At 48.1% G+C, this 15,104-nt stretch overlaps 1 protein-coding gene across 3 annotated transcripts in view; it reads right to left on the reverse strand.

Moving 5' to 3' along the window:
* LOC132830576 (bridge-like lipid transfer protein family member 2) overlaps window positions 1-15,104 on the reverse strand; it is a 71,989-nt gene that overhangs the window by 5,977 nt on the left and 50,908 nt on the right. For all 3 annotated transcript variants that reach the window (XM_060848401.1, XM_060848400.1, XM_060848402.1), the window contains 9 exons: window positions 14,423-14,629; window positions 13,186-13,285; window positions 12,023-12,202; window positions 11,170-11,291; window positions 7,284-7,439; window positions 5,870-5,991; window positions 4,380-4,560; window positions 3,662-3,748; window positions 2,238-2,348 (listed from right to left, as the gene is read on the reverse strand). In XM_060848401.1, coding sequence (XP_060704384.1) covers window positions 2,238-2,348; window positions 3,662-3,748; window positions 4,380-4,560; window positions 5,870-5,991; window positions 7,284-7,439; window positions 11,170-11,291; window positions 12,023-12,202; window positions 13,186-13,285; window positions 14,423-14,629 — 1,266 coding nt within the window. The remainder of the gene's footprint in view (window positions 1-2,237; window positions 2,349-3,661; window positions 3,749-4,379; window positions 4,561-5,869; window positions 5,992-7,283; window positions 7,440-11,169; window positions 11,292-12,022; window positions 12,203-13,185; window positions 13,286-14,422; window positions 14,630-15,104) is intronic.

Raw genomic sequence — 15,104 nt, forward strand, 5'->3', positions numbered from 1 at the left:
GAGTGAAAAGCACAGAACATTACCAACACTTCAGGAAGTTAAAAGTTGAATGATGAAGATGAGCAAAGGGATCATATGGCAAAAATAACATCACTGGTTCGTAAAACTATTTAAAAACCGAACAAAGCATCACAGAACATTAGTGCAGAAGTAGGCCATTCGGCCCATCGATTCCATACCAATCCTCAGACAGCCTACCCTACCTTACCCCCTACCCTGCATTTCCCATGGCCAATTCACCTGACCCGCACATCTTTGGACTGTGGGAGGAAACCCACGCAGACACGGGGAGAATGTGCAAACTCCACACAGTCACCTGAGACTGGAATCGAACCCAGGTCCCTGCTGCTGAGAGGCAGCAGTGCTAACCACTGAGCCACCATGCTGCCTGCTGTGATTTAATTATAAAAGATACAAAATTGCAGCGATATAAAAGTATTGTTAAACGTGTAGTGCAGCCAGGCAGATCATAGTTGGATAACTACATAGTTTAAGTTCCTTTATTAAAGAAAGGCTATGAAAATGCTGGAGAAGAATTTTGTCGGAGCAAAAAGATTACAGCTACCTGCAGGGGAAGATTAATTGGGTTAAGGTTTTTTTTCTGTTTAAAGAACGTGGTCTAATTAAGGATTTTAAAATCAGACCAGAAGACAATGATTCAATCCACTTGGGGAAGAATGGAAAACCAGGCCCATAAATACAAGGAAGTTATAAAACATTAAAATAATGGAATAAGGAGAACTTTCTGTGTTCGGAAATTGGTGAGAATATGGTAGCCCTTGGCATAGAATGTGATTGAAACAAAGTTTCAGCAGGAAGCTGGTCAAGTAAATGAGAGAAAAGGCAATAAAAAGGTTTGTGAAAGACTGCGATGAAGGAGATGAAAGAGGAGGAGGTAAGTGTGGACTGTGAACACGAGCACAGAGTGCTTGGGCCGAATGGCCTGTTTATGCTCTAAATCCAATGCCGTTGTCTCCTCCGTGTGTAAAATGGAGGCAGTGAGCAGTATCCCTGTCTCTGGGGCAGAAACTCTGGGTTCACTCTCGCATTTAATGACCAAGGAAGGCGTGTTTAAAACATGGCCAAACTAAAGTGTTTACAGAATCACGATTGTTACACTGGCTCCTTCAGCAACAATGCCAGTGACAGGCAGTAAGAGCAGGAGATATTCCTGGTCAGCCACGTGAAGGAATCCATCACTAACCACAGCTCCAGGTTACAATCTGTGTGTAAAAGGCACAGCAACACCGACGTGGGGTTGGGGGGTGTTTCTGTGAGTTCAGTCAGTTGGACAGCTGGTGTGCATCAGACTGGGGCCAACAGCACAGGGTTCAATTCCCATTCAGGCCTGAAGATGGGTTCAGGACCTGCCTCTTTGCCCGACCTGTGGTGGAGATGTCAGGTTGTGGGTCAGGGCTGCCTTTGTGCAGTGTTTCAGCAGTGTGTGAAAAGCCCTCATCGCCCAGTCTGTTACATTTTTACCCAGAATTTCAAAACTGTGGCTCTCCCCCTCAAACACAATGGTAAGAAATTCAGAGCTGCACTGGGAGACAGGGCACATACAGGGTGATGGGTCCATGGAATACAATGCAAGCAGGCAGGGAGGTGACTGAAGGTGAGAATCTGGCTGGAAGAGCTTTCAACAGTCCAGAACAAACACTACAGCCAGGACACTGCTGGAATCCAGAGGTGATGAAGCATAACATCAGGACTGAACTAATAGTCAAAAATCTCCACCTCTGGAATACTCTCTGCTCTTGCATTCCCAGTAAAGGCAAGAAATCATTCGGAAACATGACAAATCCGATCAGCCTATCCATCTGCATCAGGTTGCTGGATGTTAATTATATCTTAACACTCATCAAAATTCTGAACAGCTGACTTATCCCAGTCCAGCAATGCCCTAAATGTAAAATTCTAATGTTTGTAATCAAATCTCTCCATGGGCTTAGTTCCTGTATCTCTATTAGCTCCTCCACAATCCTGTGTTAACTCTTGAGTTCCGGTCTCTTGAACACCCCCAATTTTAATGACTAAGGCAGTTACCTGGGCCCGTAAACCCAGAAATTCCCTCCCTAAACACCTACACCCCCCCCTCCCCTTTTCGACTCTCTGTTAAGACTATTTTGGCCATTTGCCCTAATACCTTCTTGGACCCAGTGGGGGGCGGGCTCAGTGTGTTGGGTGCAGAATGCACTGGGCTAGCATGTGACCCCAGTGACTCGCTAACACAGTACCTCAAAGTGTTCTTTCACAGAGATGCCTCCGACTGGAGGCCGCACCTTACTGAAGATTCGGAGGGCAAGCTGTCGAGCTGATTGCGGGGGGCTCTGTGGACGCAGCACCACCTGGGTGAAACCCAAAGATTCAACTTGAGAAAAAGGCAAAGTTTAGCAGTACATTCAGTCTCATTCTCAGCGTCCAGTCAAACAGATAAAGGGAGTTCAACCAACTGGTAACCCAAGTGCCACAGAAAGACATGTTTTAATGTGTAACGTTGATAAAACATAAACCACAGGGACACACAGACACAGTCAGAAACATAGGATTGCTAGTTCGAGTATTAGAAATTGATGGATTCCCTGCTGCCCAAGCCCAGGATGACTGAAGAAATATCCCAGGTACCTCAGCACAGGGTTTTACTGGGCCTCCCTGTCTTGTGTGGCTCAGTACTACAGAGGAGAGAACCATCCCCTCAGTCTCTTGGGGAACATGGAATCAAAGCCCCAATGGTCTTCACAATCATTTATGTGTAAAAAATGAGGTCTGCAGATGCTGGAGATCACAGCTGCAAATGTGTTGCTGGTCAAAGCACAGCAGGTTAGGCAGCATCTCAGGAATAGAGAATTCGACGTTTCGAGCATAAGCCCTTCATCAGGATTTATGTATAAAGTGTAGAGTGACCTGCCTGAGGACAGTTTCTTTGCTCATGCCCCACACCCTCCAGGACTTGTACTTCCTCGTTCAGTTGCTCAGATCCTCCATTTTCAATTTCAAATTGATTAAGATCATCATTCTCTTATTTCATCTCAAAGCACACCTCTTTAATCTTCCATGAGTCACCTCCTTCAGCAGGTTCTCATGCTTTAGATCATATGGCCAATCCAAACTTGCTTACCTTTTATTGATAATATCCATTAATAATCTTTCCTTTTCTAAAATACTTAAAAGAATGGACTGGGTAAATGCAGAGTCAAAAAGTGTGGTACTAGAAAAGCACAGCCAGTCAGGCAGCTTCTGAGGAGAGGGAGAGACACTGTTTCGAACATTAGCTCTTCTTCAGGAATGTGACATGATCTCCAGCATCTGCAGTCCTCACTTTCTCCTGGGTAAATGCAGGGGGAAGGTGTTGGGGAGTCTAGAATCAGGGCATACAGTTTCAAAATAAGGGGGAAGCATTTCAGACTGAGATGAGCAGAAATGGTTTTACTCAGAGGGTTGTGAATCTTGGAATTCTCTATCCCAGAGAGTAGTGGGAGCTTATATTGCATCGTATTGCACTCCAGATCATACAGGACACAAGTTCTGTTCAAGAATCTATTGTACCATTCCTCACGATTTCACACTGACCTCAATGTTTTTTGAATAGATTGCAGCTGAACATTGTGTCGTTATGTTGCTGATGAAGAGGTGCTGTATTGCCGCAGGCCGCTCTGCTTACCTTGTACAGGGAATTTGGCAGCAGGTTGTTCATGGTGAAAGCCCCCAGTTCCAGCAGATGCTCAGCTGTGTCATCTGATTTATTCACCTGGAGAAAGAGGCACAAAGTCAATCTCTGGCTGATGGATCCTGACCAGACTGATCACCAGGATGACTGGACTGTCCCCAGGGTAATCCAACTGACCCCCCTCAGGCGATCCAACTGACCCCAGGACTGACCTCTAGGGTGATCCGACTAAACCCCAGGGTGACCAGACTGACCCCCAGGGCGATCCGACTGACCCGTAGGGCAATCTGACTGACCCCCAGGACTGACCTCTGGGGTGATCCGACTCACCCCCCCAGGACTGCCCCCTAGGGTAACCAGACTGACCACCCCCCGCCCCAGGGTGATCCAACTGACCCCCCAGGACTGACCTCTAGGGTGATCCAACTGACCCCCAGGGTGATCCAACTGACCCCCAGGGTGACCAGACTGACCCCCAGTAATCAGGCTGACCTTGGCAGACGTATCATTCCCTCAGCCAGCAAAGTCAATGAGAGAGCTCACACTCTCTATCCCGTGTGGTAATGCTCCCTTCCCCGTTGGTAAATGGTGTGGATAGACTGAGGAGATGGGCTGCAACTATCCAAGAAGGGACTGATTAACATCTTGTCTGAAAGATTCCCCACGGTATTCCCACTGGATACCCCTCTCACTCCTGGCTGGTCCTCATTACCTTGCTGTAGAGGAACCGCTGCAGTTCCAGCTCAGCGATACCCAGCTGCCCATCCTCCTCAGTCAGCCTCCAGCGTGCCTGGGCAAAGTAAATCTCAGTCCGCCGCACCACACTGACATCCTCCTGCTGCTTACGCAGCTCCAGTTTGTTAGCCCGCTGCAGCTGGAAGTCCTTAAAACACCTGGAAGGCAGAGATTCCCAGGATCAGGCGGGACCGTGGGACAGGGACACAGATTCGCAGGATCAGGCAAGAGCGTGGGACAGGGGCACAGATTTCCAGGATCAGACTGAAGTGTGTGACTGGGACACAGATTTCCAGGATCAGACAGGACTGTGGGACTGGGAAACAGATTTCCAGGATCAGGCAGGACCGTGGGACTGGGAAACAGATTTCCAGGATCAGACAGGACCGTGGGACTAGTAAAAAGATTTCCAGGATCAGACAGGACCGTGGGACTGGGAAACAGATTCCCAGGATCAGACTGGAGCGTGGGACAGGGACACAGATTCCCAGGATCAGACTGGAGTGTGTGACTGGGACACAGATTCCCAGGATCAGGCAGGACTGTGGGACTGGGGCACAGATTTCCAGGATCAGGCAAGAGCGTGGGACTGGGACAGGGTCACCAGAACATGGGGGGGTCAGGGGACAGAGAGAGCACAGTAGCAAACAAGGCTCCAGTGGCTTGGTGTGAGGTGCAGAAGCCAGGAGAGTTCGGTTAATGGGATCTTGCCATGTATAAGTTGATCAGTGAAGCACATTTGTGCTTCCATCAGCAATGCTACTTTGAAAAGCACTTCAAATGTTTTGGGATTCCCTGAGGCAATTTAGAATTGTTTCAACATGGGCAAAGAAATTTATTCTTTTAATGGTGTTTCTGTAAATGAGACCATCTTGATTTTGTCAATTTCAATGTTGTGACAGGCTCATACAATAAATACAGGAGATAGGGCTAATCAGCTCAATGCAGGGGACTGTGGCATAGCCCACTGGCAAAGGGGAGACTGGTACAGGTTCAGTCTGGCTTTGGCAGTACGGACTGGATGGGACAAAGGCCTCTTCTTTACTGTATGATTCTATGATGTGGTTAATTAAAGCATTTAATTGAGTCAGGGGAAATTATTTCCTCTGGTTTTAGAGGAAGGGAGGAGGATCGAGAACTAAGGGGGGGCAGGACTCTAAAATTCAAGGCAGCTGTTCAGGAGTGAGGTCAGGAAGCATGTGTTCATTTGAAGTGAGGTGCACATCCTTAACTCTCTTTCGCCAAAAACACTGTTGAGACTGTAGGAGAGGGAATGAGACAATTGGAGATCTGAAGGCCAGCACTGACCGATACATTGTTAGTACAGCGGATTGGTGTCAGAGGGTCAGCGGAACAGGGCGGTGTAAAGGGACGAGTTCATGGGTTAGTGTAAATTGACTGCGTGATGGGTTACGTATGTGCACGCACCAAGTTAAATTCGGCAGTGAGAGAGCTCTCAATACTTGCCTGATGAGGATGTTGAGCTCCTCACTCTTGGCCCCAAGATCTGCCTTCTCCTGGTTCAGCCGCACCTGCAAATCGTGACTCTGTTTCAAAAGCGCAGTGCTCCTGATGTCATCCTGTAAGGACTAAAACAGAACAAATTATAGTCCTCATGGATGATAATGTCTCTTCACAGAGCTGAGTAAAATAGTGAATTACAGCTTAGTAAGCTACACCAGGTCACAAGATCATAGATTTATCTCCCATTATAGAGATTTGAGCACAAAATCCAGAATGATACCCAAAGCAGCACTGAGGGAGCGCCGCACTGTCAGAAGGTCAGTGCTGAGGGAGTGCCGCACTGTTGGAGGGTCAGCGCTGAGGGAGCGCCGCACTGTCGGAGGGTCAGTGCTGAGGGAGCGCCGCACTGTCGGAGGGTCAGTGCTGAGGGAGCGCCGCACTGTCGGAGGGTCAGTGCTGAGGGAGTGCCACGCTGTCAGAGGGTCAGTGCTGAGGGAGTGCCGCACTGTCGGAGGGTCAGTGCTGAGAGAGTGCCGCACTGTCGGAGGGTCAGTACTGAGGGAGTGCTGCACTGTCAGAGGGTCAGTGCTGAGGGAGCGCCACACTGTCAGAGGGTCAGTGCTGAGGGAGTGCCGCACTGTCGGAGGGTCAGTGCTGAGGGCGTGCTGCACTGTCAGAGGGTCAGTGCTGAGGGAGTGCTGCACTGTCAGAGGGTCAGTGCTGAGGGAGTGCCGCGCTGTCGAAGGGTCAGCGCTGAGGATCTGTTAAGATCCCATCTTTTTATTTACTTTATTCTTGATTGTGAATTAAAGTTAGAAAAGGTCTGTTCTAAGGACCTTGGAAGGATCTGCGGCACTGTTAAAAACAAGTTGCAGAAACTCATTGTGAGTTATGTTGACTCTGTTGCTTTCCAGCAGTCAGGTTGTCATTATGCTTTCAATTTTGGATGTTTTGATTGAATTTAAATTTGACCATCTGCTGCAGTATGTTACCTGCCTCCAGGTTCCAACACAATAAGCTGGCTGTCTGGATTACACCTTCAGACATTAGGCCATCACCTTCCATCTTCAGGCAGTGTATTTCACATCAGGAACCGCCTTTAAGAAAAACTGGTTGCCTCCATTGGTTCATTAGCCCTTATTTTCTTTCTTTCTGAATCCTCTCCGACTCCCCACCCATCTCTCCTCTTTTAGAACACTGCCTTACGTTTGCATCTTTGACCAAATGTTTGGTCATCCGTCTCAATCACAAAATGTCTCATTGCGTGACATAATGTTAAATTTCATCTGATAATGCCATGTAAAAGACCTTGTGGATTTTCACTGTCAAAGTTGCTAAAGACTTGGAGATGGCGAGTTGGAAGTGGCACAGGTATTTATTGCTGAAGACTATACTCGGCAAACAAACAGCTCGTTACCTTCATGATCAGGTAGATTTGTTTCTCAAGTTGACGTATCCGCGTCACGTGCTCCCTCACTGCATCCTGAAGGTGCAGGATGCTATTCCTCTGCTCCTCGGGATTGCTGGAGATTTCCAGCTGAAACCGGACTCGCTGTTTCCGCTCACTGTGCTCCTGAAAACCCAAAAAGGACATATCAAACCTGGTGATCACAGGGATATATCTCCACCCACTTCACACTGACTGTCGGTAAGTTACAGGGTCCCACACACACTGACCCTCACTGGGGAACAGTCACACACACACACTGACCCTCACTGGAGTACAGTCCCACACACACACTGACCCTCACTGGGGTACAGTCACACACACACACTGACCCTCACTGGAGTACAGTCCCACACACACACTGACCCTCACTGGAGTACAGTCCCACACACACACTGACCCTCACTGGAGTACAGTCCCACACACACACTGACTCTCACTGGGATACAGTCCCACACACACACTGACTCTCACTGGGATACAGTCCTGCACACACTGACCCTCACTGGGGTACAGTCCCACACACACACTGACCCTCACTGGGGTACAGTCCCACCCACACACTGACCCTCACTGGGGTACAGTCCCACACACACTGACCCTCACTGGGGTACAGTCCGACACACAGACTGAAAAGGGTGGCTTTTATAGGGGGGATATGGAATACGGAGTAAACGATAGGTGGAGATAGATCCCAAAGAGAAATCTCTCTATCTCCACCTACCATTTATTCCTTCCCCCCAACCTTTTCCTCGCTACCATCAGTTCTAAAGAAAGGTCACTGAACCGGAAAGGTTAACTCTCATTTCTCTCCATAGATGCTGTCAGACATGCTGAGCTTTTCTAGCAAATTCCGTTTTCTGCATCTGATTTATAGCATCCCTAATAATCAGCAGGAAATTGAGAAACACATTTGGAAGGAGATCTCAGTTATCTGTAAGAATAATAGGGTGGTTATGATAGGGGATTTTAACTTTCCAAACATCAACTGGGTCTGTCATAGTGTTAAAGGTTTAGATGGAGAGGAGTTTGTTAAGTGGGTACAAGATAATTTTCTGATTCAGTATGTGGATGTACCTACTAGAGATAGCTTGACCTACTCTTGGGAAATAAGGCAGGGCAGGTGACTGAGGTGTCAGTGGGGGAGCACTTTGGGGCCAGCGACCAAAATTCTATTAGATTTAAAATAGTGATGGAAAAGGATAGGCCAGATCTAAAAGTTGAAGTTCTAAATTGGAGAAAGGCTTCAGAAATGGGAAGCCTTCAGAAATGAGATAACAAGAACCCAGAGAAAGTATATTCCTGTCAGGGTGAAAAGAAAGGCTGGTAGGTATAGGGAATGCTGGATGACAAAAGAAATTGAGGGTTTGGTTAAGAAAAAGAAGGAAGCATATGTTAGGTATAGACAGGATAGATCGAGTGAAATCTTAAGAGAGAAATCAGGAGGGCAAAAATGGGTATGAGACAGCTTTGGCAAATAGGGTTAAGGAGAATCCAAAGGGTTTTTACAAATACATTAAGGACAAAAGGGTAACTAGAGAGAGAATAGGGCCCCTCAAAGATCAGCAAGGCAGCCTTTGTGTGGGGCCGCAGGAGATTGGGGAGGTACTGAACGAGTATTTTGCATCAGTGTTTACTGTGGAAAAGGACATGGGAGATGTAGAATGTAGGGAAATAGATGGTGACATATTGAAAAATGTCCAGATTACAGAGGAGGAAGTGCTAGATGTAGTGAAACGCATAAAAGTGGATAAATCCCCAGGACCTGATCAGGTTTACCCGAGAACTCTGTGGGAAGCTAGAGAAGTGATTGCTGGGCCTCTTGCTGAGATATTTGTATCATCGATAGTCACAGGTGAGGTGCCGGAAGACTGGAGGTTGGCAAACGTGGTGCCACTGTTTAAGAAGGGTGGTAAGGACAAGCCAGGGAAATATAGACCAGTGAGCCTGACCTCGGTGGTGGGCAAGTTGTTGGAGAGAATCCTGAGGGACAGGATGTACATGTATTTGGAAAGGCAAGGACTGATTAGGGATAGTCAACATGGCTTTGTGCATGGGAAATCATGTCTCACAAACTTGATTGAGTTTTTTGAAGTAACAAAGAGGATTGATGAGGGTGGAGCGGTAGATGTGATCTATATGGACTTCAGTAAGACATTCAACAAGGAAGGCTGGTTAGCAAGGTTAGATCTCATGGAATACAGGGAGAACTAGCCATTTGGATACAGAACAGGCCTTAAAGATAAAAGGTAGAGCGTGGTGGTGGAGCGATGTTTTTCAGAGTGGAGTCCTGTGACCAGTGGAGTGCCACAAGGATCGGTGCTGGGTCTATTACTTTTTATCACTTATATTAATGATTTGGATGTGAACCTAAGAGATACAATTAGTAAGTATGCAGATGATACCAACATTGGAGGTGTAGTGGACAGCAAACAAGGTTACCTCAGATTACAACAGGATCTTGATCAGATGGGCCAATGGGCTGAGGAGTGACAGATGGAGTTTAATTTAAATAAATGAAAGGTGCTGCATTTTGGGAAAGCAAATCTTAGCAGGACTTATACACTTAATGGTAAGGTCCAAGGGAGTGTTGCTGAACAAAGAGATCTTGGAGTGCAGGTTCATAGCTCCTTGGAAGTAGAGTTGCAGATGGATAGAATAGTGAAGAAGGTGTTTGGTATGCTTTCCTTTATTGGTCAGAGTATTGACTACAGGAGTTGGGAAGTCATGTTGTGGCTGTACAGGACATTGGTTAGGCCACTGTTGGAATACTGCGTGCAATTCTGGTCTCCTTCCTATTGGAAAGATGTTGTGATACTTGAAAGGGTTCAGAAAAGATTTACAAGGATGTTGCCAGGGTTGGAGGATTTGAGCTACAGGGAGAAGTTGAATAGGCTGGGGCTGTTTTCCTTGGAGCGTCCGAAACTAGAGGTTTATAAAATCATGAGGGGCATGGATAGGGTAAATAGACAGTCTTTTCCTTGGGGTGGGGGAGTCCAGAACTAGAGGGCATAGGTTTAGGGTGAGAGGGGAAAGATATAAAAGAGACCTAAGGGGCAACCTTTTCATGCAGAGGGTGGTACCTGTATAGAATGAGCTGCCAGAGGAAGTGGTGGAGGCTGGTACAATTGCAACATTTAAAAGGTATCTGGATGGGTATATGAATAGGAAGGGTTTGGAGGGATATGGGCCGGGTGCTGGCAGGTGGGACTAGATTGGGGTGGGATATCTGGTCGGCATGGACAAGCTGGATTGAAGGGTCTGTTTCCAAGCTGTACATCTCTATGATTCTCCGACTTGCAGTTCTTTAAGTTTCTATGAATTCTGTAACATCTAACTTTACATTCACTTTCACAGTTATCAGCCAACAGTGCTCTCTGGGACTTACACTGCACACTTGTGTGTCTTCCCAAACCTGACAAACACACCACGTTTTATTCTGGGTACTCACACATACCCCAAGAGTTAAAATCATGAACAAACACACACACTACAGGAACAAACAAACAAATGTGCGCACATGCGTATACACATACACAAACATACCCACACTCTCCAGGACAATGCTGGAGAATAATCAATCTCTGCAGTCAGTGTCTCTCTCTCTCACTCACTCACACTCTCTCTCTCTCTCTCACACACACACACACACACACACACACACACACACACTCTCTCTCTCTCTCTTTCTCCAGGATGATCCTGGAGCGCGTGTGCGTGTACACACACACACACACACACTCTTTCTCCAGGATGATCCTGGAGTGCGCGCGCATGCGCGCACACACACACACACATACTCTCTCTCGCTCTCGCTCTCTCTCTCCAGGACGATCCTGGAGAGTGGTCAATGTACCTTCCGTTTTGGTTCAACGAGCAGCAGTAAATTGTTGACAATGTCTAAGATCATGGCGTACTGGACTGGATTGGTGGATATCTCAAGGTCATGATGGATCAGGGTGAAGGTGTCCACAGCACCTAAATTGCATTCAATATAAAAAGAGGCAAACATGAAACAGTATCACATTGGAAGGACTGACTTTTTAAAAATTCAGTCAAGGGATGTAGATACTTCTGCGTCAGCAATAATTGTCGAAAGGGTGGTTAAGAGCAACCACACTGTTGTGGGTCCGGGGTGATATATGGGTAAGATGGTACTTCTCATTCCCTAAAGGAGATTACTGAACCTAAAAGGAGATTTTACAACAATCAACATTTAACTCGAGATTCTTACTTAATTCGAATTCGACCATCTGCTGTGGTGGAATTCCACCCACATTTCCAGAACATTCGAGTGGAGTTCTGGATTACTGGCCCACTCTGCCACCCCTCTTGTGTCTCTGACTGAAGGTTCCTATTTGCAAAGCAGGAGGGGACAGTTCTATAAAGTGATCACGCATGCCCCACTCTCAAGGAGATCACCAGGAGACCCATTTTACGAACATCCAACTTTCAAACATTAATACTTATTAAGCCAATCCCATAATTTTAAAGATCCAACATATGAACATTTCCTGTATTTACAAACGGCTACTTTATATTGTCCTGCACGGAGTTCCGACTGGAGTACAAATCAACGGGGAATGGGCAGGAGAGAAATATTTTCTTTACTAATTCCTGAACTTGCCTCACACTGACCATGCTGTCTAGTCACAGTCCTCTGTCCAGCTTTATCAGCACTGTGCCACGCCTCCAACTCTCACACCCACCATTTTGCTTCTTCAGCAGATCCTCTTTCTGGTCCTCCTGAATTTCAGGTGGTTTGATCTGGGTTGCCAACTCCGGCTCGATATCGTGGCTGTAACTGACGTAATACATTCGGCAACTGCAGCGAGAGATGATCCGCTGAACCTGCTGCGTCTGATGGCACTGGGCTGGAAGATTCCAGTCTGCACACAGGCAAGTGAAACATTATCAATCAGAACATGCACTAACCATCCCCTCTGACATCTCATTCAGCATCTTCTCCACAGCTTTCAGTACCTGCCAGGGCAACGTAACTCGGTGTCAACACTCCCAGGACAGGGACAGCACACGGTTAGATACACAGTAAAGCTCCCTCTACACCATTCCCCATGAAACACTCCTGGGACAGGGATAGGGACAGCACGGGGTTAGATACAGAGTAAAGCTCCCTCTACACCATCCCCCATTAAACACTGCCAGGACAGGGACAGCATGGGGTTAGATACAGAGTAAAGCTCCCTCTACACCGTCCCCCACTAAACACTGCTAGGACAGGGACAGCATGGGGTTCGATACAGAGTAAAGCTCCCTCTACACCGTCCCACATTAAACACTGCCAGGACAGGGACAGCATGGGGTTCGATACAGAGTAAAGCTCCCTCTACACCGTCCCCCATTAAACACTCCCGGGACAGGGACAACACAGAGTTAGATACCGTGAAGTTCTCTCCACTGTTTGAATCTGACCCTCCAACAGTGCGGCGCTCCCTCAGCACTGACCCTCCAACAGTGCGGCGCTCCCTCAGCACTGACCCTCTGACAGTGCGGCGCTCCCTCAGCACTGACTCTCCAACAGTGCGGCGCTCCCTCAGCACTGACCCTCCAACAGTGCGGCGCTCCCTCAGCACTGACCCTCCAACAGTGCGGCGCTCCCTCAGCGTTCACCCTCCAACAGTGGGGCACTCCCTCAGCGCTGACCCTCCGACAGTGCAGCACTCCTTCAGCACTGACTCTCCGACAGTGCAGCGCTCCCTCAGCACTGACCCTCCGACAGTGCGGCGCTCCCTCAGCACTGACCTTCCGACAGTGCGGCGCTCCTTCAGCACTGACCCTCTGACAGTGTGGCGCTCCCTCAGCGCTCACCTATGCACTCCAGGTCCTGCCTCTCTCGATTGGCTCCTCTTACCTGTGGTGGTGCTGACCATTCCCCCCACAGCCTGCCCACTCTCCATCAGCTCTGCCACCGAGTCTAGGTTCCGTGACCGATGTTCTTCGATGTTCTTGACCTGATGGGGCATAAGACAGTGTCAGAACCTGAACCGCACTGAACACGTTCAGGGGTAATTCATGAAGAATGAACTACTCCTATGATACCCATGTCCTAAGAATTAATTAAAGGAGAGATGATTGACTGTCCCTTTGTCCCAAGAGCATCCTGCCTGGGCTATTTTTTGTGATGCCTTTGTCATTCAGCTGCTGTTCAACATTCCCGGAGAGTATACAGGTTTGAACCTTCAGCACTCGGACAGTGCACAACAAGAACTTTAAATAGTAAATTCTCAACGCACTCTGTGAGAGTTAAATCTGACACCGAGTACATAATAAGATCTTAGAATGTGACCTGAAACTTGGTCAAAGAGATTGGCTTTTATGGATCATCTTACAGGAAGATATGTTTCTGTGGGACTTTTGGAGCTTAGGTGAAGATGAAGGACTGGTGCCCCTGAGCTTGGAAAAGGGGTAAGGAGCTGAAAAAAACTGATCCTGGAAACGTCTAACCTCACCACTCTTGCGTGCTTTCTTTCTTCGTTTTTTCCTTTCTTTTTACTCCTGCTCTTTTTCTTTTCTTTGAAGCTTTCTGCAGTAGATTAGTCAGCGTGGCAGCATGAGCAGGCTATGCACAGAATGGTGGCTCCTCCTGGTGGCCGGAGGCAGCAGCAGACCTCAGCAATTGGACATGGTGGCCACAGTGGACCCCTTATCAAGATGGCGGCGCCAGCACTGGTCTGGCAGCGGAGCCAGGGACTCCTGATTGCTCTAAATCCAGAGCAGAGACTTCTGCTGTTGGCTCGGCGGTGGCACGGTATGCCCGGAGCCAGGAACTCTTGGTCGCGGGATGAGTGCGAGTTCAGCGCGGAATCTGGCACTGGCAAGGTGGGCTCAGTGGCAAAGAGATGGCACCTACAGAGCATGACTCCTATGTTGGTGGGTGTGGTGAAAGTGGTAGCGAGGCAGTGAAGGAGGGTGGTGATGCAGCTGTCTTTGGTGAGCCAGCTCATGGCTCTCTTTCAATTATATCTTTCATCCTTTTTATTCTTAAGCTATTCAAAATGGCGCTGGACCATGGCAACTGTTGAAGCTTTTCACTGTACTTTATTATTCATTGTACAACGCCATTGACAATAAATAATTCATTCATTCACCTCTAACCACAGCTGACACTCCTCCTTCTCCGCAGGGTTGGTTTCCATGGTGGCAAAGTACTGCATACCATCCAGCAAACATGTCCAGGTGGTCTTCTGCTTGAGGGTGTCGCTGTACCAGGCAGGGTGGTGTAGGCACTGCAGCAGCTGAGCCTTGGTGGCACTGACAAAAACGCAGCCCACTGTCTCTGCACCACGTAACATCACCTGGTGGCAGGGGCAGAGAGAGAGCGAGGCGTCAGGCGGCAGGCAGAGTGAGCGAGAGGAGTGAGAAAGACAGAGAGATGGGGGTTAAGGAGAGAGTTGGAGGAATGAAAGTAAGAGGTGAGAGAGAGGGAAGGTGGGGTAGGGAGAGAGACAGAAGGCTGAGAAAGCGTGGAGTCGGGGGCAGGCAGAACAAGCTGTGAGAGAGGGGAAGGAGAGGTGGGGAGGGAGGGATTTACAGAGAGATACTTGGACAAGTGGGAGTTAGGGAGATGAAGGAGAGGAAAGTGGGAAAAGTGTTTATTTTTACATGAGAGGGATGGAAGGGAGAGTGTCAGAAAGAGAGAAGAGTCAGAGGACAGGTAGCACAAGAGGATGAGAAGAATGAAGAGGAGGAGACAGGGCAGGAAAGGAGCGAGTGGGCAGTTATGAGGAGACAGGGAGGGAAGGACTAAGTAGTAAGACAGAGGGATGAGGG

The sequence above is a fragment of the Hemiscyllium ocellatum genome, chromosome 31 (genome assembly GCF_020745735.1).
Source record: "Hemiscyllium ocellatum isolate sHemOce1 chromosome 31, sHemOce1.pat.X.cur, whole genome shotgun sequence".
Taxonomy (NCBI): Eukaryota; Metazoa; Chordata; class Chondrichthyes; order Orectolobiformes; family Hemiscylliidae; genus Hemiscyllium; species Hemiscyllium ocellatum.